General features: G+C 42.1%; 1 protein-coding gene across 1 annotated transcript in view; it reads left to right on the top strand.

Moving 5' to 3' along the window:
• LOC126485001 (uncharacterized) overlaps window positions 1-16,600 on the top strand; it is an 89,621-nt gene extending 73,021 nt beyond the window's left edge. The window contains exon 4 of the mRNA XM_050108606.1: window positions 16,431-16,600. Coding sequence (XP_049964563.1) covers window positions 16,431-16,600 — 170 coding nt within the window. The remainder of the gene's footprint in view (window positions 1-16,430) is intronic.
• Window positions 16,601-25,755: the final 9,155 nt, after the last annotated feature.

The raw sequence follows: 25,755 nt of genomic DNA, 5'->3' as shown, positions 1-25,755 counted from the left end.
GATGATCTCAGCAGTTAAGTCCCATAGTGGTCAGAGCCATTTGAACCGTTTGAAGTAACTCTCATAGTTTTTTTTATATTTCTTTCGTAACTGTACTCAAAACTAAGAAACTCATTCACGGACGTTTTCGTGCATCGCTGATAGTCGAGCACAACGAACAAATGAAAATAAAAAGAGAATGTGAGAGAGAGAAATAAACAACGACAGTTTTTGTAATAAACCGAGACTCCTATCAAGACCCTTTCATCCCTGTTAACTAACCACGAAAGATGTCTGTATACCTCCATTCAGAAGTAACAAAGTGTGTATGCATTTAAAGATGAAGTGCATGATGTGAAGTTCTGCGACGGAGATACGAACCCAAGACGTAATCGGATTGTTAACTAAGTAAAATCAAATGTTACGTATCGGTTTTTCTTGCCAGCTGCTAGGTGTTTGAATCTAAAATAAGGACACAAATTTTTGTGCCTGAGTGACAATCGAACTGCACTCCTGTCGTTCTTCTTTATTGTCCACGAATATTGCTTAAGTATCAATTACTTACTCACCAACAGTAAGATGTGTGCGTGTTTGTCCAGAAATCGTTGGCAACATGAACAGACATTAAAAATGCACGTTAATTTTCACTAGCAGGCCGGTGTGCACGTGATAGGGCTTGAAATGAAATTATGAATATTTTTGTACTGGATCACGATTCAGACCCACATATTTACCTTTGGAGGAGACCTAGAGAAGACTGCAGTCTTGCGAAAAGGAACGAAATGATTGAACTATACTGTTCCGAGAGATTCAGATCCTCGAAAGAGGAGATACGAATTCGAATCACAGTCCAGCACCAAATTTTTCAACGTCTCTAATTCAATCAAGTACAAGTAAAATAAGAGCCCTGTTCCTTTAGACGGCTATCAGTTCATCAAATAAAATAAAATTTTCTAATGTAAGTAAGTTTACTGGCGGCAGTATTCCTTTTTACCCTGACCTCCACCTATGTCATTTTCCAACGTAAACCGGCTCTGCCCAGTTTGGAATGAAGGAACGTGACGTTTAATGCGGATTCTGGATTATAACAGCTTTGTATTGAGGTTATCAGAGGTAAAGTAAATCTGTTTGTGCCTCTTAAAAGTAAATGCCTGAACTCACGCATTGCACTTGTGATAGTTCGTTCCACCAGACCATTGTGGCTACATTTCCCAGCCCCAGGAGAGTGCTGTAATGGATGATGTGCTTAGCTTACAAAACTAGTCACGGTGAAAAAAACGCGAGTCTATTAAATGGTTAAGTAGAAGCAAGCATCTGACTTGGAGATTATGCTATTCTCATGTCAACAGGATGTAAAAACTCTTCTAGGCGTCATAGCCTCGATTTGAAGCCATTTTGAAATTTTCACTAATTCAGGAAATTTCTTAGTTCGAGAGAATCCACTGTGAAGTGTGAAGTTACCGGATAATTCGATTATCACCGTCATTATTACTATCATTTACTTCATACCGCTGCTGGAACACATGTGCTTGAAGATCATTTAAGGCCTTTTGGTCATTATAGAAGTAGTTGCCCAAGAACAAGTTCTTTCCCTGTCTACGGAATCCTTTTCACGTTAATATCAAACATCAGCAATTACTCGTAGATCACATTAAAACTAAAATAATTGATGAAGACGTTACTTGATAACGAAAACGTGCTGCCTTTCTTCATTTACTTGCGCCAATAAGTGGCTGTCGAATACTGCCAAACCAAAAGCCAAGCGATCTTACTGCCTTCCGATATACGTCGCTGTCGGTTCTTCCATATGATTTGGTCGACGTGACCTCTTTCAAGTTGTGTATGACACACAATGTTTTAGAAAATCAATTGTTTTCCTTTGCAATAAACAGAAAGATTTTCATTCTAAGCTATCCTAGTCCAAAATTTTCGCAATATTACTTCAAATTTAATATTCGCTTCCATCATGTAAGGAAAGTATTTCACAGCTGCAAAACCCGCATCCGACTCACTGTCCTTACACTTAGTCGCTGACCATAAATTCTAGCTCAGAGTGACGCCAGTTTAAGTAACCAAATGTAGCGAAGACTGTTTGCCAGTGCTCTTTCTCACGGAAAATGTGCAATTCACTCATTGGGCTCCATAAGTACACTGTAAAAGTAATTTCTGTGTGTGTGCTATGCATACGGATTGTAGAAGTTAGTGGTGCTCTCTCTTCCACTTCTGTGTACAATATGCCTGACCTAAACGGACCCTTTATCAGTACAGACCCTGGGCGGTGCAACATCATGTTGACAACAGTAATGTGCTTATACTGACAACCTCATTGTTCGTTTTACCCGCTTTTGTAATCATTTAGGTAAAACAACATGACCTTCGAGTGGGAGACATTTCGTCCCCCTTTACCTTCTGTGAAATTTGTCAGTAAGCTTTTTGCCTTAGAACCAGCGAAATGCGGCAGAGTACGGCTGGTAAACGATTTACAAACCACGATTTAGTGCCGTTAACACGATTTCTTTAAACATTGGCCTAGCTGAAGGAATTTAGTTTCTTCTTAAATAGTCTTATGCAGCAACGTTCACAGATATCTCAAATAGGAAAAGCTCTTTATCCAGGTACGAAGGTTGTAAAACAAACTTCCCACAGTTTGTGTCAGGTTGATTTTTTCGTCTGATAGCACTGCGTAAGTATTTTGTCTAAGAGGTATTAAAGTAGTGTTCCTGTAGCTGCGGGAATCATTGGTTGAAAACGAGTTTCACACCAATGGGTACAGTACTGATAAATATTCAGAATGATTATCAACCTAAGTCTGGGTTCATCCACAAACTGAGGCGTATTTGTAATATTGAAGCTAGACTATGTATCCTTGTCTTCCTTGAGTGGGCATTGGAAGGCGTTTAGACACACGTATACGAGGGTAATCCCAAAGGTAAGGTCTCCTAAGGGACACGCAAGTGCCAACGCAGGCACAAACGAGAGATCCTTAATTTTACTGGCAAGCAGAAACCACAGTGTTGGCTGCATGGTGGCAAGGTGATAAAGAGCAAGAGTATGGATACGAAAGTCTCAAGTTCGATCCCTCACCAGTCCCACGATTTTTATGTGCCGTTTTACACATATTTCCCCTGGGGCAGTGTTTGTTGATGTGAAAAATGCCGAGTTGCACTGTGGTCCGAAAGCCACGTAAAACTGTAGGTTCCCCTATTAACTGGCTAGGTAAGTCAACTCAAAGGTCGGATGAAAGCAACAGAATACCACCTCCAACAAGACCGTGCCTATTAAAGCACTATGGTGTTCAAACCACTCTTCCGACTGATGACTGCTTTACTTTCTATGGGTTCCAAAACTAATGATCTTCGGGTTATTAACGTTTTTGTGTTTTCATGCTGTAGCTTTGATACCAGTAAACGTAAGTAACCGGCCGAGCACTGTCACCCTTCGAGTTGTCAAGGTGGTAGACGAAGATGCTGTCGACCCCAGTTACAATTTTGGTCATGGCTATGTTTCAGTCAAATACCTCTATAGGCCTTTCTGTGTATTTCAAGATATACTTTTATACACTTGGTACGCTTCCAAATTGATATCTGTTAGAGCTGTATTTAGCAACATGAATTAGATATGTTTTCCGTGCAATATATCGGACAAGACGTCAGTGCAGCGAGATTTCGTTTATGTGTTGCGCATGGTGCAAGAAATATTTGTGTTTTGCTTGCTTCTGTGATAGGTTTCACCCCACTGGATTCGAGCAAGCTCTCGAACAGACTGTCAATAACTGGAATTACGCAATAACTGAAGTGTTGGCAGAAGAGCCAACACCGTGTTGCTAGAGCAGGCCGAAATGCACGCTTTAAGCTCACGCAAACTGGCGTGAGGTCTGGAACAGTTAAGGGAATTAATAGTAGCAAATAAAGTACGTAGTTGATGTAATACTTAACTTTAATCCATACTTGGAGAACATCGCTCTTGTTGATACATGAAGGATAATCTCAATATAAACTGGTAATGGCGCCTTGCTAGGTCGTAGCAAATGACGTAGCTGAAGGCTATGCTAACTATCGTCTCGGCAAATGAGAGCGTATTTGTCAGTGAACCCTTCCTAGCAAAGTCGGCTGTACAACTGGGGCGAGTGCTAGTAAGTCTCTCTAGACCTGCCGTGTGGCGGCGCTCGGTCTGCAATCACTGACAGTGGCGACACGCGGGTCCGACGTATACTACCGGACCGCGGCCGATTTAAAGGCTACCACCTAGCAAGTGTGGTGTCTGGCGGTGACACCACAATAACACACTTAAAAGTTTTATTTTTGCATTATGTATCCCGATGAAAATAACTGTAAACAGGTTATATGCCTATTTGCTTACTATCGCGCTTCTCGATGCTTTCCTCAAAAAATAAAAATAAAAATAGAAAGCCGGCCGAAGTGGCCGTGCGGTTAAAGGCGCTGCAGTCTGGAACCGCAAGACCGCTACGGTCGCAGGTTCGAATCCTGCCTCGGGCGTGGATGTATGTGATGTCCTTAGGTTAGTTAGGTTTAACTAGTTCTAAGTTCTAGGGGACTAATGACCTCAGCAGTTGAGTCCCATAGTGCTCAGAGCCATTTGAACCATATTAAAAATAGAAAGAGAGAGAGAGAGACAGAGAGAGAAAACAGAAATGTATTTCAAATATCAGCTCAGTGACGCCATGTTCGTCTCGTGCCGTAAAGTGGTGGTGGTTAGTGTTTAACGTCCCGTCGACAACGAGGTCATTAGAGACGGAGCGCAAGCTCGGGTTAGGGAAGGAAATCGGCCGCGCCCTTTCAAAGGAACCATCCCGGCATTTGCCTGAAACGATTTAGGGAAATCACGGAAAACCTAAATCAGGATGGCCGGAGACGGGATTGAACCGTCGTCCTACCGAATGCGAGTCCAGTGTGCTAACCACTGCGCCACCTCGCTCGGTCCGTGCCGTAAAGCAAGGATGGTTGATAGATAATATCTCGTTGTACTAGCGACATGTATGGCTACGGGGTTCATTGTTTTCTCTCTGCATACAACTAGAACAGAATTCAGTGACTAAGTGGTAAGAACACCTACTCAGTGCGCCAATTAAACACTCAGTCATTCTTGGTTATTTTGTTAATCGTCTGTAATGCAGTAAACATCTATGATTATTGATTTGTAATTACTACCATTGTTATTGTTATTCGTCACCTCACAACAGCTTTCCTATCACTCATTGCCGCCAATGCACGTAACTAATGGATCAGGACGAATGGAATGTGGGATGTTTCGTCACGGAGAATATCCACATTTATCTCGGCGTCTTGTGTCAGGGTAATATGAAAATCTCAATAAGAGAAGACGACAACGGGATGCCGGTGATGCAGGCAATAACACCCAACTATTTCGGTCCACTTAACACCAACACGACAGACAAATTGGCGTCTCACTGTATTTTGATTATAATTCGTTAGCCTTTTTGCGACCTCATTTCAATACCTCGTGGAAGCAGGCATAATATTTTGCTTTTTGAACACCGCACAATAACACACAAAGATAGCAGATGGAAGGATACAAAGAAAAATTCAGACTCAAGGGTGTGGATCCAGTTCATCATAAGAAGACTAAACAAGAGGGAAACATTACGAAAGCAATGAATACGCTGGTTAGTATACATTATTTGTATAGATCTGTAGATGAAACAGCGCAGATCTGCACAGTGTCCGCATCTGCACTTTAGTTTCTGTCTTAATGGGCATAATTTTTAGTTTCTTCTCTTCTGAATTATCAAATGAATTGATTATTACGTGGTACAGAATAAATAGGTAACTGTGTTTCTTACAGCTTCCATTCGAACCAACATTTTTCTACATTCTCGTGCAATTCATGAAATTCTACTCGTATGATCACAAGACTGCACATAGATGCAATCGATTTCGAGGTGCAAAGTGTTTGTTATCTTACGTTTCGTGACAGGTGGGCAAAGTTCATTTCCAAAGACTTTTTATTGTACTGAAATAATCTTTTGTCTCAAAATAACAAGGTAAGTGTTTTATTTGTATATATTTTGTGGTAAACTGTAATCGTGATGGAAGATTACACACCCGAATGTTTGACACAGCTGGTAGGAGAAAACGCTGCATATTAACCAAACCCCGCGCCTCCTCTCCGCATCCTCCTATGTCACGAGCACAGGATTCTCCTCCTATAACGCTACAGAGCTCTTCCTAGCACTGCTGCGAATTGGCAACATCGTCACAAACATTTAGCAACACTATGACAGCGCAATCACTTCCGCATATGGCACTGAATTGACTCGCAAAATTCACTTGATATTCCCTTGCCATTCGTGTGACTCGTGGTATATAATCCTCACGTAAACTAAGACACTGAGACAGAAATTTCAATTTTTTGTCTAACGAAATGCTATTCTTCACATAAGTGACAACTTTTAATATCTTTCACGATGCGTTATGAGGCTGAGTGACCAATACCATGATGAGAGGGGCGTGCTGGCAGTAGTGTGTCCGTAGCCCCGTGGTACCGTGCGTGTCTCGTGTTCCAACAGTTAAGAGAATTGTCAGTTCCAGCCGTGGTAGCGGCAGCGCGTGCGAGCTTTTTTTGTGTATTATTTCATGGAGCTGCCAATTCCAAGAAAAAATTCTGTAACAAAATCAGAAGAAAACCTTTACACATCAAATCCTCTTGGCAGCGCGATTCAGTAAGTTGTGTTAATGGTCGTAGATCTCGGCTTTCTGACTGCCAAGCTGCTATACAATACAAGCGTCTCTGAAGAAATTCGAATCGACTGTCAACGATACGAAATTCAATATTAGCAAATCGCAATAAAATACTTTCAGCTCATAGTGCAATGGTGCAAAACTTACAATGCTGCACAACAGGTAACGCCTCTTTCCGCGGCTGACAAGCAAATTTTGGGTTTCTAGGAATACGTAACTTTATTTATCAAATGCCATATTTGCATACCTGTTGAGTATGACACAGCATACCATCGAAATCTGTTGAGTATGACACAGCATACCATCGAAATCTAAGTGAGTAGTATTTTACTAATTCGTGCAGCTAGAGGCACGCTTGTGTACAGATACTCAGTTTAGTTAAAACCCACTTTCGTCATAAGGTTATTGTGGGTAGTTTCGTTTCATTTCTTTCGATACAGTGCGCAGTTTTAGAAAGGTTTCTTTTAGTGTTGTTAAAACAATACTAAACATGAGAGAGAAATTAATCATCAACGATATATGCGAATTCTCTGTGTTATCTATAACACTCTGACAATGAACATGCAGTTTATTGATTACATGCACGTAGAAAACCTGTTGTGAGTTAAAGCTGTCAAACAAGGTTTGAAGAAGAGTGAAATGCCACTACCAGACGACAGCTAATGTAGAAAATACTTTTCTGAGATAATTTGGCTCGATGCGCTCTCCCCATGTATAACACAAAAGCTTCGAGATGCATCTGCTGCCTGGCCGTCTATTAAACCGGAAAAGAACTAAATGACTCAGAAGTTAGCCTTTTTTCCACATGCGACTATTTTGGGTTGAGAGGTGAAGAGAATTATGTTCAAAGTTCCATTAAATTGATAACTTCAGCAGACAGCAGAATTGCGTTTTAAAAAAATGTAGCAGCGAATGTAATACAACAAGCGACGTCTTATCAACAATGCGTGACGCTTACCATTACGCTACTAACTGTGACATAGCTACAGCAGCTCTGGAAGTGAACAACAGTTCCTCCAGAACTTCCGCATTCCACAGAGCTGTGAGATAATGCATATGGCCGGATCTAGACTTCTGAGAGACAGACAGTTACAGCATTTCTTTTGCACTGCACGACGGTTTCAACAGACAGATAGCGCAATAGAGTAGCTCAAATGGAAATGAACACTTCCTATTTAAATTTCTGCATCCTACAGTGTTGGCAGTTCTGTGTACATGGCAGTTACGTTATTTTATTTTGGTGATTAAAAAATAGAGTCGAATGTCTGCACTGGGTAGCCAAGGTAGCTAGTTCATCGTGAGTCGGTCAACCAAGTAAATGAATGTACTGAACATCCTGCAAACCACTACAGGGAGCCTATGTGTCAGAATTCTCATCTTGTGTGCCGCAACGGTGTTGTGATAGAGAAATAATTCGTAGAGAAGAGGGTTTGGTGGTCTGTTGGACTGATGATAGTTTCCTATGATGATGGGGTGGGTTCGATTCCAACATCTGCCGATGTTTTTTGATAGGGAGAGGCAGATTCTATTCTCTTCTGGCTACGCCAAGTGAAGAAGGTATAATGGCATTGTGGTCTGAAAATCGCATTAAACATGATATTCCTTCTCTACCAAGTAGACGTTAGGTGGAACCATAATAAAGTAAGGAGTGGCGACATGTAGAAACTCTATCACCAGTAACCTTTCTTGTATTAGTTATTTATTTCTAGCGACGAAACAAACCCTGTGTATGGTCACAGGACACTTATTTCATCTTTTATTTGAGCTTCTGTATGTCGATAAAATTGATTCTGAACTGGGAATGCAACTCAGACCGCCCTTAACGCGGAATTTGATCCCTTCGTGGCAATACAGCTCGACTACAACTTGTTGTTTGTTCAAAACTGCAGATTCCTCAACATCTCCACATATTGAGCATGAATGGATTGGAATCCCGGCCCAGCACTAAAGTTTGTACTATGTATTATCAACATATTGAGCATGAATGGATTGGAATCCCGGCCCAGCACTAAAGTTTGTACTATGTATTATCAAGCTCTAGCATGAGAACACCTATCTGCTGGTATATAATAATTTTTATTTTTAATGCATTTTCATTCGTTGTCAACACTAACGATATCTGACGTTTTTGACTCCCAGTGAGACACAGAACTATTTGCGAGATCACTGTAAGTTCAAGGATGTTATTCCGAGGTACTGGTAGAGAAAAATTCGGCAACAGTCGTCTCTTTGTGTGTGGTCAACAACGATATGTTTGGGGTTCGATTCTCAGTCTAGTTGAAACATGCTCACATGTCTCTGCTGGTGTAACAAACCCATACTTAACGTTCCTTTTCTCTAGAATATAACAGCGATACGTGCCGGGTTGGAGTCCTGGGAAGGAAAAAATTAATGTTTCGTCTCGTCATTTCGTTTAATACATCTAGCTACTGCCGAGAAAATCCGATATGTCAAAGTTGATTGTGCTTCGATAACAATCCGATTAGGTTCTGGGTTTGAATCCCTGTCCAACACAAAGCTTCACCTCACTGCATTTCAAGTGAGTTACTTGTGAGGGAGCAGTATTTAACATCTCTCGTAGTTCGTTGACAGGGACAATAGATGCCGGGTAGGAATTCGCGTCCGTTAAAAATGTTTACGTTATGTAATTTAAAGTTGATATTTGCTAACTGATCATCATCATCATCTTGGACAGTTTCCAGCCACTGGCTGGGTCTGTCGGGAACACAAGCCTCTCCATCGTGTTCTGTCTTTCCACCATTCCCCCTCTTCCACCTTCGTCCAGTTCTCTCCTTTTCTCATCACACATTCCTTCACTCCCTTCACCCATCTATCTCTTGGTCTTCCTCTGGGCCTCTTCCCCTCCAGTTGCAGATCAAACATCCTCTTTGGAATTCTTCCCTCATCCATTCTCTTCATGTGTCCATACCACTGCAGTCTTGATTTTTCTATCCTGTCCTGTACTGGTTCCTCCTTTAGTCTTTCCCTCACATATACATTTCGCAATCTGTCTCGTCTTGTTACACCCAACCTGCTCCTCTGGAACTTCATTTCACTAGCCTGTATTCTACTTTTGTCGCTTTTGTGCATTACCCATGTCTCACTTCCGTATGCCAATATGGGGACAAAGTAGGTTCGGTATATAATTCCCTTGCTCCAAATAAGCCCCCTAATGCATTTGTAGAGCTGCCCTGCTTTTCTGCACCTTTCATTTATTTCCATTGCGTTTCCCCCCTTACTTTCAATCACGCTTCCCAGGTACTTGAAGTTCTCTACCACTTGTAGTTTTTCCCCTCCACAAGTTATATCCACATTTGGCCTATTCTTCTTCCTTGTTGTGACGATTATTTCACTTTTCTTTGCAGAGAAATGCATTCCATATTGTGCTGCCGTTGCCTCCCATGCATCTAACTGCTCTTGCACCTCCTTCTCGCAATTTCCCCATAACATCAGGTCATCGGCAAAAAGCACTGCTTTCATTTTATGATCTCCAATTGCATCTGATACTTGCTGTAGGATTTCATCCATAACAATAATAAACAATAAAGGCGAAAGAGTACTTCCCTGTCTCAGCCCATTTTGCAGCTTGAACCATGCAGTACGTTCCCTCCCCACTTTCACACAACTCTCACTTCCCTCATACATTTTTCTGACTTTTCGTGTTATCTCTTCATCTATCCCTTTTGCGTTCAGCACATCCCAGAGCTTGTCCCTACAGATACTGTCATACGCCTTCTCAATATCCAAAAAGGCCATGATTAAGTCCTTCCCGTACTCATAGTGCCTTTCCTGCAGTTGCCTTACCGCAAATATGAGGTCCGTTGTTGATCTTCCCGGTCTGAAACCGTACTGCTCCTCATGCAGTCTGCTTTCAATACTGCTTCTTATTCTCTTCTCCAGGATCTTTTCATAGATTTTTCCACAGTGGCATAGCAGGGTGATTCCTCTGTAGTTCTCACATCTCCTTTTATCCCCTTTCTTGAAGATCGGGACTATAATTCCTTTCTTCCAATCCTCAGGAATTCTGTTCTCCTTCCACACCACCCTCAGCACTCTGTATAGCCACTGGGTTCCTACTTCTCCTGCTGCTCATATCATATCCACTGTTACTTCGTCCCAACCGGGTGCCTTGCCCCCTTTCATCCTCTTTATGGCTTCTTCCACTTCATTCCAAGTTAGATCATAAATTTCCCCACTATTATAATCGTCTGCTGCCTTAGGCTCTCCATCGCTGTTAGTTACCCGCTTGGCGGCATTCAACAGATCTTCAAAGTACTCCTTCCAAATCTTTTTGAGCTCATGCATTTCCTCCACAACTCTTCCATTATTATCCATGATCCTCAGGCACTCGCTTCTGTCGTTCCTCTTATTTCTTACCATGGTGTAGAGTACTTTTTTGTTCCCTTCACTGTCCTCTTCTAACATTCTTGTCCACTTTTCCATCCACTTCTTCTTCTCCGCCCTTACTGTGGTCTGTGCCGCTTTCTTGCTTTCCTTATATTTTACCCTAGCTTCCTCTGTTCGGGTCTGGGACCATTCTCTGAAGGCTTTGTTCTTTCGAAGTACTGCCTCTTTACATATGTTGTTCCACCATGGGGTTTCCCTACTTCTCCTCTTTGTGCTAGTTCTTCCGCACACAGTCTCAGCTGCCTCAACTAGAGCCCTCTTAAAATCTCCCCATTCTTCTTCCACTGTTCTCTGATCTTCCTTTGGCAGCTTCTTCCTGATCAGTGTCTGGTACTGGGTCCTCCGTTCATCCTCTTTCAGCATCCATGTCTTCAACCTTTTCTCCTGTATATCTGTTGCCCTCCTATCTTTTTTCTCTCTCAGGGTGGCTACCAACAGCCGATGGTTACTGTCTAAGGCCTCAGATGGAATGACCTTAACATCTGTGAGGCTGCTCATCATCTGCCTATCCACTAGTACATAGTCTACTACTGAAGTTTGGGACCAGTCCCCACTGTACCAAGTTATTTTGTGACTACTTCTCTTCTTGTACCAGGAATTTGCGATCGCCAGCCCATTCCTCTTGCAGAATTCCAGCAACAATTTGCCTTCTCTATTACGGTTCCCCCAGCCCTCTGGTCCCATTATCTCCTCGAATCCTTTCCTGTCTGTGCCAACATGTGCATTGAGGTCCCCTATTATAATCTGATTTCCTCCATTTAGCTGCTTTTGCATGTCATCTTCAAATTCCTCCTTCTCCTTTTTTGTACACCCCACCTGTGGGGCATATGCTTGGATGATTTCAATGCTTTTTCCTTTCACCCGTACTCTGGCTTTTATCATTCGATCATTGATACCTTCCACCTCCTCCTGCAGACCCTCTCTGACCACTATTGCCACTCCATTTCTTCCCCTCTCATTCCCTATCCAGTACAGTTTACATCCTTTACTTAGTGGTTTTTCACCAACTCCTCTCCACCTAGTCTCAGCAAGTCCCAAGATGTCCAATTTCCTCCTTTCCATCATTTCTACAATTTCTTCTAACTTCCCAGTTAGAGTCCTTACGTTTAAGGTGCCCAGTCGTAAACCATCTCGTAATCCTTTTCCATTGCTTGGTCGGTTTCCTTTAAATCCGTTCCGTGATCCGAGGCATGTTCCCTTTTTAAAAGCAGTTGATTTATCCACTACTGGCTTGCTAGGCCTATCGCAGCTTCACCAGAGCCCCGTTAGCCGTCACGTTTCAGGGTTCCCATAGGGCCTTCTCAGCTACCGTAGCGGTCCTGGGGCACACGAAGTCCCCGCTGTACATCGCCCCTATAGGCAGTCCCCTACTTTGTGCCGTTGCCCATCTCCCACGACTTGGACGAGGGGTTGGACTTATGGGAGATACTGTCCAAGAGTGAGGTATATCACTCTCTTTATACCTAGTCAGGAATGACTGTTAATTTCCGTCAGCCACGAAATCTTAGTTTGCATGATCTCGGTTTGAATCCATATGCAGAACGAGGCGGTTCGTCGTGTCATTTGAAGTTCATACATATTCTCAACTAGCTGCTCGTGAATAACGTAAATTTTTAATGAGATTTTGTGTTAAATAACAAGTATGGTATTTACTTTGAAGAGGAAATCATGAATACGACGAACTTACTTCGTGCATTACCTATCTGACATAATAATGAGAGTGCTAACATTTCAGGTATGTCATTTATTGCAATAAATGTGAGCTTACAAGCCTTAAGAACAGTCTTATCTGTGATGAGGTGTTCCCTGATATTTGTAGTATCATGGTATTACTTTACATCTTGAGTTATTGCGATACAGAGCAGTGTTTTCTAGTGGTGACTTGTTGGAACCATTTTCAATAGTCAAACGACTGTACCAAGGAGCGATTAGAGGACCTGCTAGACAACTGCGTTATATAGGTTGCATGGGAATCAGGAGAAATGCAATTTAGTTCGTTCGGATACTTTTGAGCACGACTGTACATAAAATCAGAAGTTAAATATCAAATGTTTTCACCAATAGCGAGAAGCTGGAACCTTAAATGACGATAGAATTGTTTTTGTCTGCCTGAGATTCGAACCCAGCATCGAGCACCGTCGTTTTCTTGCCAGGAACATACGATAAATAGCTATTGTTGGTTCACCAGTAGCGAGATGGGCGCATGTTTAGCTAGACATCAGGCGACAAAAAGTTCTGTGCTGAATGGAATTCAAACCCCGCACACGTGGTCATGAAGAAACTTTAACTATCAAATTCTTTTCCAATAATAGCTAGGAATGGCATGTTTGTACTTTCAATGATGTGATGGAAAATACTCTGCTGGCTAGAAGTTGAATCCACAACATATCGTCGTTGGTGATCACAACGAACACAACGTCAAACACAAATCCGTTTTCACCAGTAGGATGGAGAGGAATGTTTGAACTTGAAAAGATGTAAGGAAACGTTTGATCTTGTAATTTTGTGATAAAAAGCTCATCATGTGGCAGGGAGTTGAAACGAACACGTTACAGCTGACAACGCACTAAGAGACGTTGAAAATGCAACTATTTTTCACTAGTAGTTCGGAGTGCACATGCTAGGGCTTGAAATGAAATAATGAATATTTTGTGCTGATCAGGATTCGAAACCAGATAGGTAACTTTCGAGGACGCCTAGAAGAGTTTGCAATCTTCGGGACCACAGTGAAATCGAATTCTAATCCCAGTCCAGCACCACGATTTTCAACGTCTCAGTTTCAAATATAGTAAGAGCCTTGTGAACTTACATGGCCATTGGTTCATTAAATGAAATACGTTTTCTAGTTTACGATGGCTTGCTGGTGACAGAGTCTCTGCCTTACGGGGTTTCTCCATCTGTCACAGCTCAAACGAATGCCATTCTGCCCCAGTCGGCAGCGAAGGGATGTTATCTTTATTGCGGATATTGAACTACGGAGCTTACTGGCGTTCTGCACTTGGCGTTACTAGGGGTGAAGGAGAGCTACTTGTGTGTGTTAAAAATCTACGCCTGACGTGAGATGCGAACCTACACGTTTTACACATCAATACAAGATTAATCCACCAGACCACAGAACCCCCTGCCAAGCACATGATTATGAATTGCAGAGTATTTATTTAGATGTCAAGGGACGCGTAACAGGAAGGAGGGCGGGATCTGGGAATGGATAGAAGCGCAGAAGTGCTAAATATAAGCGTGAAATTCTTGCAAAGTATTTCTTACTTAGATGTGTGCCACAGTTCGTTTTATCTTACGACCGAGAGATAAGGATGGACTGTTCTCAGAACGAAGAATGGGTTATAGGGAAGGGGAGATCAAAGAATACGGTTTCATAGGTGTTGAGAGGAATGATAGAGAGTAAAGACAGCAGTAATTAAAAGACAAAATGTTGCATCATTGGAAACCGCTAGATTTGTTTATAAAGTTTTGGGGGAGTGTAATAGAAGGGCACTTGCGGCGATAGTGTCAGAGAGAGAGAGTGTGTGTGAGAGAGAATAGAGGAGATATTAACAACGAGTAAACATAAATGTTCAAATGTGTGTGAAATCTTACGGGACTTAACTGCTAAGGTCATCAGCCCCTAAGCTTACACACAACCTAAATTATCCTAAGGAGAAACATACACACCCATGCCCGAGGGAGGTCTCGAACCTCCGCCGGGACCAGCCTCACAGTCCATGACTGCAGCGCCCTAGACCTCTCGGCTAATCCCGCGCGGCGAGTAAACATAATATGAAATCTTTTGCGTATTGTGTGGAGGACGGAGGGTGTATTCATGGATGGAGGCGAAGAGAGAGACGTATTTGAAATAACAAAAACTACTGTGACAGAGTCCATCTACGCTGATTAGTTTGTAAGTATGTAGACAGGGTACAAGTGAAATCAAAATAGAATACTTCACAAACTGTATATTCAAAAGAAACCCACTTGAATTAAAAGGGCAACTCAAAGGAAAGCTAACCCATATTGAATCTTTTCTGTTGCCACGCGATCTTCCACTAGCTCACAATGAGGAAAAATGGCGAAAACAAAGACATAACAAAACATTTTAAGGACTCTAATATTTTATCCAGAATCCTTCATTATTTTGTACTTCTATCACGCGTCTTGGCATAGAATGTATAAGCCGTCGGACGTAACAGCCTGAAGAAGCAACTTCCTCCAAGGCTTCCAGGACGCAGTCCCAAAGAGCGTCCGCAGTAGTTAGTTGGTTTCGTGGCCAGTTCTCTGTTAATGTTCTGGCGACTTCAGCCCATATGTTTTCCATGGAGTTCATATCAGCCGCCCGTGGCAGCCAGTCCATGACGTTGACGCCAATCGTGGAGAGCCGCTGCTGAACAAATGCAGACTTGTGAATGGGAGAATGGTCCTCTTGCAATGTGACGTCCCCTTCTGCGTACAGAATTCGCACTGACGGAAGCTTCACATTTTCCAATATGTGGGCATACTGCACGCTGAGTTCCTTCTATCCTGTGAAGAATTCCCGCCCCTCTCGCAGAATTCCAACCCCAGCAGGTAACAGATAGCCGGCCACTTCTTCTCGTCGTGGTTACATATTTGCGTCGATGGGGAGTCCCTTGCGGCCTGTAAACGATTCGTGGACCGTCGTTATTGGTGGAAAACACCTTCTCATCAGTGAAAATGACGTTGTCCCATGGCGCCCTCAGATGGAGCTCCGCAAATGCTAGCCGGTATAAAACGTTGTCTTCGCTGAGCTCTTGTTTCACGGCGGATCGTGTCACTGGAGCCGGGGAAGTTGGTCTCCGGCCGCAACTGATTCGCGTTCAGAAAGGGATTTTCTCTGCTCCTAGACACTAGGTCCCTGTCTCCCTGCTGTGAGATCACTCTCTTCCTGCCTGAGCCTGGAGCCCTGTTGGTGGTGCCTCTTTCAAGGCAGATCCTCCACCATCTCGTTGCATTGGTATGTGGTACGCCATACCAACTGCCAGCTTCTCTGATGGAACATCCTCCCTCCTCAATGAGAGCGACGACTCTACCTCGGCCGGCCGAAGTGGCCGAGCGGTTCTAGGAGCTTCAGTCTGGAACCGCACGACCGCTACGGTCGCAGGTTCGAATCCTGCCTCGGGCATGGATGTATGTGATGTCCTTAGGTTAGTTAGGTTTAAGTAGTTCTAAGTTCTACGGGACTGATGACCTCAGATGTTAAGTCCCATAGTGCTCAGAGCCATTTGAACCTCTACCTCGAATAGACCTCTCCCAGTGAGCCATTACGGCAGACAGCCTGATGTGTATTCCTGCTTGCCGCTCTTATACTGATTCCAGGAGAGGAGGTAAACATATTTACGTCAAACGGAGTGGCAGAGGCAGAGGCATGCGGCGCAGCCGTGCTCGCTCGTCCCGGGCTGTTGGCCCACCAACGCCACCGCCAGCTCGCTCACTTGCGTATCGCCTCGGCCAGCCTGGCTGGCCCGAAGCTCGCGAGCCGCGGCTAGTACAGACTAGGGCCGCATGGCCACGATCACCCCTTGAATGATCAAAAGTTACACCTAACCTACCCAAGTCTGTAGTACAAACTAACGCAGCTACAGCTATATTTCAAATAACATGTGCAGGCACACCTACAGTTGACGATTTATTCAAATATTTGACGAACAATACTTTCAAAAATACACTCATTTTAAACATAGCTACCACAAAATATTTCATCTAGCTAGCAATAGCATGACGCAGGAAACTATACTTTCTTGTAAGCGCTGTGCATTAGATGTAGCCTTAAGAAAACCTGTATTCAACCGCGACAACTAAGCGGAATGGCCGGCCGCGGTGGTGTAGCGGTTCTGGCGCTGCAGTCTGGAACCGTGGGACTGCTACGGTCGCAGGTTCGAATCCTGCCTCGGGCATGGGTGTGTATGATGTCCTTAGGTTAGTTAGGTTTAAGTAGTTATAAGTTCTAGGGGACTTATGACCTAAGATGTTGAGTCCCATAGTGCTCAGAGCCATTTTTTTAAGCGGAATGTAAGAGTAAACAGGTCTGGCGGCAGCTTCTCCAAATAATAGTGGATACTTAATATATATTACACGTTTTGTGCACTTATAACATGTACTCAGTGTCTCTGAAACAATACGTGCTGCACAGCGGAAATTACTTTCTGCTGAGGCACTTCATTTACATGTCAATGATACACGACTACTAGAGAACATTGCTCTTTACGGCAGTCAATCCACTTGTAAATTAACACCATGATATCTCAGATATTAGGCAACACGTTACTAGGGATGAGAAAGACCGTAAGGTTTGCATCTAAACATGCTACTCAAATGTTCAAATGTGTGTAAAATGTTGTGGGATTCAACGGCTAAGGTCATCAGTCCCTAAGCTTACACACTATCTAGCCTAAATTATCCCAAGGACAATCACACACACCCATGCCCGAGGGAGGACTTGAACATCCGCCGGGACCAGCCGCACAGTCCATGACTGCAGCGACTTAGACCGATCGGCTAATCCCGCGTGGAGAAAATGCTACTCCTAGCTACTACTGAATAAGAATTTGACTATTAACGGGTCTTCATAACCATGTGTGCTTCGTTTGACTCTCAGTCAGCATAGACGTTTTCGTCGCCTTATTTCTAGTTAAACTTGCGCACATCTCGCTAATGATGGACCAACATTGGACATTTCTCGTCTGTTCCTGGTTAGACAACGACGGCGGTAGGCGCTGGGTTCGAATCCCGGTCAAGCAATACAACTTCAGTCGTCGTTTAAGGTTCTAACCTCGCTACTGGTGACAAACTGTGATATCTACATTCTGATTTTACTTACTTATTCAACAATCCGATTAGGTGCTGGGTTCGCATCCTTGTCACCAGCATTACATGATGGCATTTCAATTTCAAACATATGCATCCTTTGTTCCTTGACAATGCAACAACATACAACTTCTTTCGAGGTTAATTACCAAGAAGGTAATTGTCATGTTAGGGTTCCTGGTTTCGTACAAACATTATCGTCATTTACGTTCAAGTTGAGAATTGATAACTGATACTGGTGCAAACGTCAATATTTGACGTCTCTTTCTGCCTAGAGATCGAGTCTCGATAAGGCACAAAGCTTTGCTTGGTTAACAATGGCTTTCCGTTCTGGGTTTGCATCCGGATCCAGAACGAAGACGTTGGTCATGTTATTTAAAGTACAATTTCGTGTACAAGTAACTGTTGATGAGTAATGTGAACAATGATATTACTTGTGATTCGCTGTTAATGTTGGGATTTCCGTAGAGTGCTTGCCACCGTTAATCACGTTTTCTTTTCACTGCTTAGTATTACATAAAGTTGATGCGAAACCTCTCCCCGTTGAACGTTGATCGACGTTCAGCATGTGTTGGGTAAACCTTTTAGACAGCAAAGAACTTGTTTCCAGTTGCCATACAACTTTATAAATCCATATACTGTCTCAAATATTTAATTGTGCCTAAGGATTACTGAACGATTTATGTGACAAAATTAGTTGTCCCATAACATTTGAAATGTCACTTATTGTAATTAAGTTTAGTTTACAAACGTTAAGGACTGTTTGATCTCTTCTGTACTAACGTGGTGTTACTTTACATCTGGACGGACTGTCATAAAGACCGGTGTTCTCTAGTAGTCTCTAGCGGTACCCATTGTGTATCTTAACAATGGCTGTAGTGTGGAGAGTTGCGACTATGTGCAATACAGATATGCTCTGTTGGTTGCATACATTCAGGTGCAGCCTACACGTTGGAATTCAGGGGTGACCCACTTATTTTGCTGTCGAGTGTACATGTCCTGTGAATATGAACATCCTATCTCTAGTCGTTCAAGGTGTCCTGGTTTTTTGTGAAGATGAGTGTATATATACTGAATGGCCAAAGAAACTGGTACACCTGCTTAATATCGTGTAGAGCCCCCGCAAGCATGCAGAAGTGCCTCAACATAATGTGGCATGGACTCGACTAATGTCTGAAATAATCCTGGAGGAAACTGACACCATGAATCCTGCAGGGCTGTACATAAATCTGTAAGAGCAGGAGAGGGTGGAGATCTTTTCTGAACAGTACGTTGCAAGTAGTGATGAAGAGTAGGCTGAAGTTCAAGACATAAGTCAGGAAGAATCAATACGCAAAGAAGTGGGATACGGAAGTACTAAGGAATAACGAGATACGTTTGAAGTTCTCTAACGCTATAGATGCAGCAATAAGGGATAGCGCAGTAGCCAGTACAGTTGAAGAGGAATGGACATCTCTAAAAAGGGCCATCACAGAAGTTGGGAAGGAAAACATAGGTACAAAGAAGGTAGCTGCGAAGAAACCATGGGTAACAGAAGAAATACTTCAGTTGATTGATGAAAGGAGGAAGTACAAACATGTTCCGGGAAAATCAGGAATACAGAAATACAAGGCGCTGAGGAATGAAATAAATAGGAAGTGCAGAGAAACTAAGACGAAATGGCTGCAGGAAAAATGTGAAGACATCGAAAAAGATATGATTGTCGGAAGGACAGACTCAGCATACAGGAAAGTCAAAACAACCTTTGGTGACAGTAAAAGCAAAGGTGGTAACATTAAGAGTGCAACGGGAATTCCACTGTTAAATGCAGAGGAGAGAGCAGATAGGTGGAAAGAATACATTGAAAGCCTCTATGAGGGTGAAGATTTGTCCAATGTGATAGAAGAAGAAACAGGAGTCGATTTAGAAGAGATAGGAGATCCAGTATTAGAATCTGAATTTAAAAGAGCTTTGGAGGACTTACGGTCAAATAAGGCAGAAGGGATAGATAACATTCCATCAGAATTTCTAAAATCATTGGGGGAAGTGGCAACAAAACGACTATTCACGTTGGTGTGTAGAATATATGAGTCTGGCGATATACCATCTGACTTTCGGAAAAGCATCATCCACACAATTCCGAAGACGGCAAGAGCTGACAAGTGCGAGAATTATCGCACAATCAGCTGAACAGCCCATGCATCGAAGCTACTTACAAGAACAATATACAGAAGAATGGAAAAGAAAATTGAGAATGCGCTAGGTGACAATCAGTTTGGCTTTAGGAAAAGTAAAGGGACGAGAGAGGCAATTCTGACGTTACGGCTAATAATGGAAGCAAGGCTAAAGAAAAATCAAGACACTTTCATAGGATTTGTCGACCTGGAAAAAGCGTTCAACAATATAAAATGGTGCAAGCTGTTCGAGATTCTGAAAAAAGTAGGGGTAAGCTATAGGGAGAGACGGGTCATATACAATATGTACAACAAACAAGAGGGAATAATAAGAGTGGACGGTCAAGAACGAAGTGCTCGTATTAAGAAGGGTGTAAGACAAGGCTGTAGCCTTTCGCCCCTACTCTTCAATCTGTACATCGAGGAAGCAATGATGGAAATAAAAGAAAGGTTCAGGAGTGGAATTAAAATACAAGGTGAAAGGATATCAATGATACGATTCGCTGATGACATTGCTATCCTGAGTGAAAGTGAAGAAGAATTAAATGATCTGCTGAACGGAATGAACAGTCTAATGAGTACACAGTATGGTTTGAGAGTAAATCGGAGAAAGCCGGAGTTAATGAGAAGCAGTAGAAATGAGAACAGTGAGAAACTTAACATCAGGATTGATGGTCACGAAGGCAATGAAGTTAAGGAATTCTGCTACCTAGGCAGTAAAATAACCAATGACGGACAGAGCAAGGAGGACATCAAAAGCAGACTCGCTATGGCAAAAAAGGCATTTCTGGCCAAGAGAAGTCTACTAATATCAAATACCGGCCTTAATTTGAGGAAGAAATTTCTGAGGATGTACGTCTGGAGTACAGCATTGTATGGTAGTGAAACATGGACTGTTGGGAAACCGTAACAGAAGAGAATCGAAGCATTTGAGATGTAGTGCTACAGACGAATGTTGAAAATTAGGTGGACTGATAAGGTAAGGAATGAGGAGGTTCTAAGCAGAATCGGAGAGGAAAGGAATATGTGGAAAACACTGATAAGGAGACGGGACAGGATGATAGGACATCTGCTAAGACATGAGGGAATGACTTCCATGGTACTGGAGGGAGCGGTAGAGGGCAAAAACTGTAGAGGAAGACAGAGATTGGAATACGTCAAGTGAAACGTCCCCTTTAAACAATTATACACGACTGTCCTTAAACTGACACACAATATTTTTAGCGCAACGCAATCTGACTTTCAAAAACCCTACAAAAGAATGGCCCTGACTGACATTAACCTATATGTTTCACAAATCACTTACCTCACCAAAAATCTTCGTTACTCGAACTACTGCAATACAGCGGGCGCCACTACTGCCAGCTAAATAAAAGATCCAAACTACGGAAGGCACTAACTACTGATAGGCATAGTTAGCAAATGAAAGATTTTAATAGAGAACAAACAATGTATTTACCTTAATAATGTTGAAAACTCATAATATACATATCAGTTCATGACATCCAGTTTTAAAAATTTCAAAACTCCGCCATCTCTCTCCCTACATCCACCACTGCTGGCGGCTCACCTCCAACTGCGCAACGCTACACGCTGTTAACATCCAGCTGCCCAACACTACAATGGCAGACAACAATGCAAACCAGCCACAGACTGCACACAGCACAGCCAGTGATTCTCACACAGAGTGCTACGTAACGTTGCCAATAAGAAAACATAAACAGCCTACTTACATAGCCCCCATGCTCCCCACAAAAAATTTTACAAATTGTTTTGGGCAGTGGCCAATAATGATTTGATAAAATTTTTCATAATTACAATAACAAAGATATCAAATGCACACACTTATTGACACAATGTTGGTCAAAAGCTAAAATTTTCTCACAGTCCATAAAGACAGTCCTGATCGTTCATCACAGTAAAATAGCAGTGTTTTTCTCAAAGTCTGAGCAGTAAAAGAAAATGCACACAGAAGTAGTGGATTTCCATGCTGTCTTGAAGAAGTAGTGTTGTCCTTCCAATGGAAAGACAGTGCTGACTCTTGACATGCAGACGGGTAATGGGCCACAACAGAGCAAACCCACAGCAGAGTCAGTCGAAATTTTGAAGAGTATTGGTACGTAGGTCATCACAGAATAGACCCACTGTAGTCCTGGTAGAGATTACGGTATTGGTGGGCCATCAAAGATGCAGACCCACTATAGTCCTTGTGGAGATAATGGTATTGGTGGGCCATCAAAGATGCAGACCCACTGTAGTCCTTGTAGAAATAATGGTATTGGTGGGGAATAAAAGATGCAGACCCACTGTAGTCCTTGTAGAGACAGCCAGCAGCCATCTGTTACGACTGTGCAGGTGCACAATCACCACCGAAGAGTCTTGCAGACAATATAGCAAGTCCATAAACCACCATTTGTGCACTCACAAAGTTTTTGGAGTTAACCTTAGAACCAGCAATGCTGTTAACCAGTCCATTGCTGAATTATTAACACACGTGCAAACACTAACAGTACCTTTTTTTTACATACTGTGCATATACTATGACCAACAGAAACGTGTGCAGTGAAATGTAACTTAATTTGATGAACTAGTGTCAATTACAATTTTACAACATGAGAATACAATCACAAAGGTACAGAAAACATCATTAAAAAACATAATAATACAGATAACATTTGTAGTAATACAGGCTTTACAAAAGAACAGAAATAAACATATACATCAGCGTTACAGGAATTATGACATAAGTAAATATATAAAAGTTCTTTTTCACAAGTCAGAGTCCCTAACCACTATTCATTACTCCTTACCTTATTACACATATACATATTCATCGACACTTCTTCAATATTTCATCATGAGAAATACGTAGCATAATAAACATTCCTCAACAACATAATACACATCGTCGTAGTAATAATAACATCATAACACCTCATTCAAATCTCAAAAACGTCGTAGCTTTCTGCAATAAGTTCAAAACCTAAAAAAAATTCTCTGCTCATTTCAATGGTGTCATCTACCTCAAACGTACTTTAAAAATCATGATCCCATACCAAATACATCATTCAAAGCTCCATAGCATCACAATGGTTCCGAAAAAATATGAAGAATTCACAAAGTAAATACAAAATACAGTTTCATGAGTGTGAAGTTATCCAACTGTGTTATTACGCAAACATCTGTCACTGATGTAGTAAAATAAATATTTGTCTCTCTCAGTTAAATGATCAGATAGCTGTGTAATTCTGTGTTAGAGAAATATGGTACCGATGTGTAAAGTTGTATAAGCAAATACCATATTAGCTAGGGCGCCTGGTGCTTGCCAAACACATGGTACTTCTCTTATTTTTGCTCTTCAAATTGTGCTTTTCTGTGTTATCGTGTGAAATATTGTGACAATAATGGCGTGTGGAAAACGTAACACTAGGCTCCAAAGTAAACTGAGAAATAATAGTGACGACGAGTGTAGCTTACCAGCACTGCTGTGTAATGAATTAACAGACATTCAAAGTAGTAATTTGGTAACTGTGCATAGGGAAATGGAGCGGGCGTCAAATAATGGTGTAGACAGTGAAACAGGTAGTGAACAGGGAAGCATTATCGATCGATCGGTCGGCAACAGCTCGCCTCAGGAATCGGGAATGACAGAACACAATATTGCAAATACTGTAGACTCAGGTTTTGGGTTCTCACCGTTTTCTCAAATGAGTCAAGATACATTTTCTGCTTGTCAAAATGTGAATGTTGCCGGTGCAACTTCACTGCCGAAAAGCACTGAGGAACATGTTTCAGTCACCAGTGCATTGTTATTACAGTTAATGCAACAAATGGGACAAAGGCTACAAAAATTAGACACAATAGAACAAAATCTTCAAAAGTTAGACACCACGCTTGAACAAACACGTGAAGATTTAACTTCTGAGTTACATAACATCGAATCGAAATGTCAAAAAGTCTGTAATGACGTAAAAACACAAATTTGTGAGCATTTCCAACCTATTTTTTCGCGTCATGGAAATGCATTACAGAATCATGAAGCAGCCATAAAAGAACTGCAAACCATTGTTCATGAAAATCATGAGACTTTGTGGGCTAAAATTGACTCAGTTACATCTACCGATTCGGTTACGCAACTTGCAAAAACTCAGGAAAACTTAAAGGACACAGTAGACACGATTTCAACACAAATGGACGCTCTGAAACATGGTTCAGAAAAACACACAGAGGAAATAATTTCACTAACGGATAAAGTAGCCGAACTTTCAGATCAGTTCACTAACTTATCTACAAAGGTAGATGATGATCTGAATGACAAAAGACCTGTAGCCTTCACGGACACTGAAGAGTATGAACAAATTAGAAAATGCAAACAAAATCAAAATCAAATCAATACACAGTACAAAAGAGAAATCCGGGAAGTGCAAGATCAGTTGGCACAAGTAATAAAAGAATTACGTATTTCAGAGGACACTTGCGCCCACCTACGGGAAGAGGGACATAGAAATACGGAACAGCCACAAAATAATAACACAGCGCATTTCGGAAATTATGAAAGAAATTGGCAAGGTGCACCGAATTTTGAGATGGAACCGCCGACACGACGTAACAATGACCGATATGCTACTCGCCGACACGATGATTTTGACTATAAGCTGTTCATTACTACACGTAAATTCAAAACGTTTAATAATTCTGCCAACGACATTCATCCACAAGCATGGCTCCATCAATTCTCTCATTGTTTTCCTCCCAACTGGTCGTTAGAACACAGATTAGAATTTATGTGTGGCTATTTAGAGAATGAACCAGCTGTAAGAATGCGATCGGTCATTCACGATTGTCACAGTGAAGGAGAATTTTACCATGCCTTCCTCTCAGCATATTGGTCTCAAGCTACACAAGACCGAGTAAAACATAGCATCATGATGATGAAACACTTTGAACAATCTGAATTTTCCAGTCTTGTCAAATATTTTGAAGACATGTTGCATAAGAATCAGTATCTTTCAAACCCATACAGCCCCTCAGAATTCATCTGCATTTGCTTAATCAAATTACCTGAACATTTACGACATATTATTTTGGCAGGACGTTGCAAAGACGACATTGAAGCTTTTCAGGGACTGTTACAAGAATTAGAAATTGACACAGGCAGTCGCGGGATGTGAAAACAGGAAAACAATTACTACAGGTCACATCCGTCACAATTCCATGACGACAGAAGCAATAACTGGACACGACAAGCCTATTCTTACAACGTAAATCGTGACCAAAAAAGACATCACCCGTATGACAACCACTGGCAGAGTAATAGTTACAGAGAAAGATCGCATTTCCGTAGTAATGAATATGACAGAGACAATCATAGAAACAGACAATTTGGCAACCAGAACTATTATTATCACGGGAGACAGAATAACTTCAGACGCAACGGTCCACTGTCCAGTGATAATTCAGGGAGATTTCTCCACCACTTAACCGACAAGAAAGAAACTACAGGAACTACCGACATGACGCCAGACGATATAATCATAACGACAGACCTGAATTTCATCAGAACTGGCGGGATTTAAACAGGGCTGGGCCCTCTGGGCAAGGTGAATTTGTAGAAGTTAGACCTCCAAATCCCAATAACGACGCAGAACAGACAATGGCTCGCACCGCAGGCAGCCGCGTGCGCC

The sequence above is a fragment of the Schistocerca serialis genome, chromosome 6, assembly GCF_023864345.2.
Source record: "Schistocerca serialis cubense isolate TAMUIC-IGC-003099 chromosome 6, iqSchSeri2.2, whole genome shotgun sequence".
NCBI classification, from domain to species: domain Eukaryota; kingdom Metazoa; phylum Arthropoda; class Insecta; order Orthoptera; family Acrididae; genus Schistocerca; species Schistocerca serialis.
This window is presented reverse-complemented; position numbering and strand designations above follow the sequence as displayed.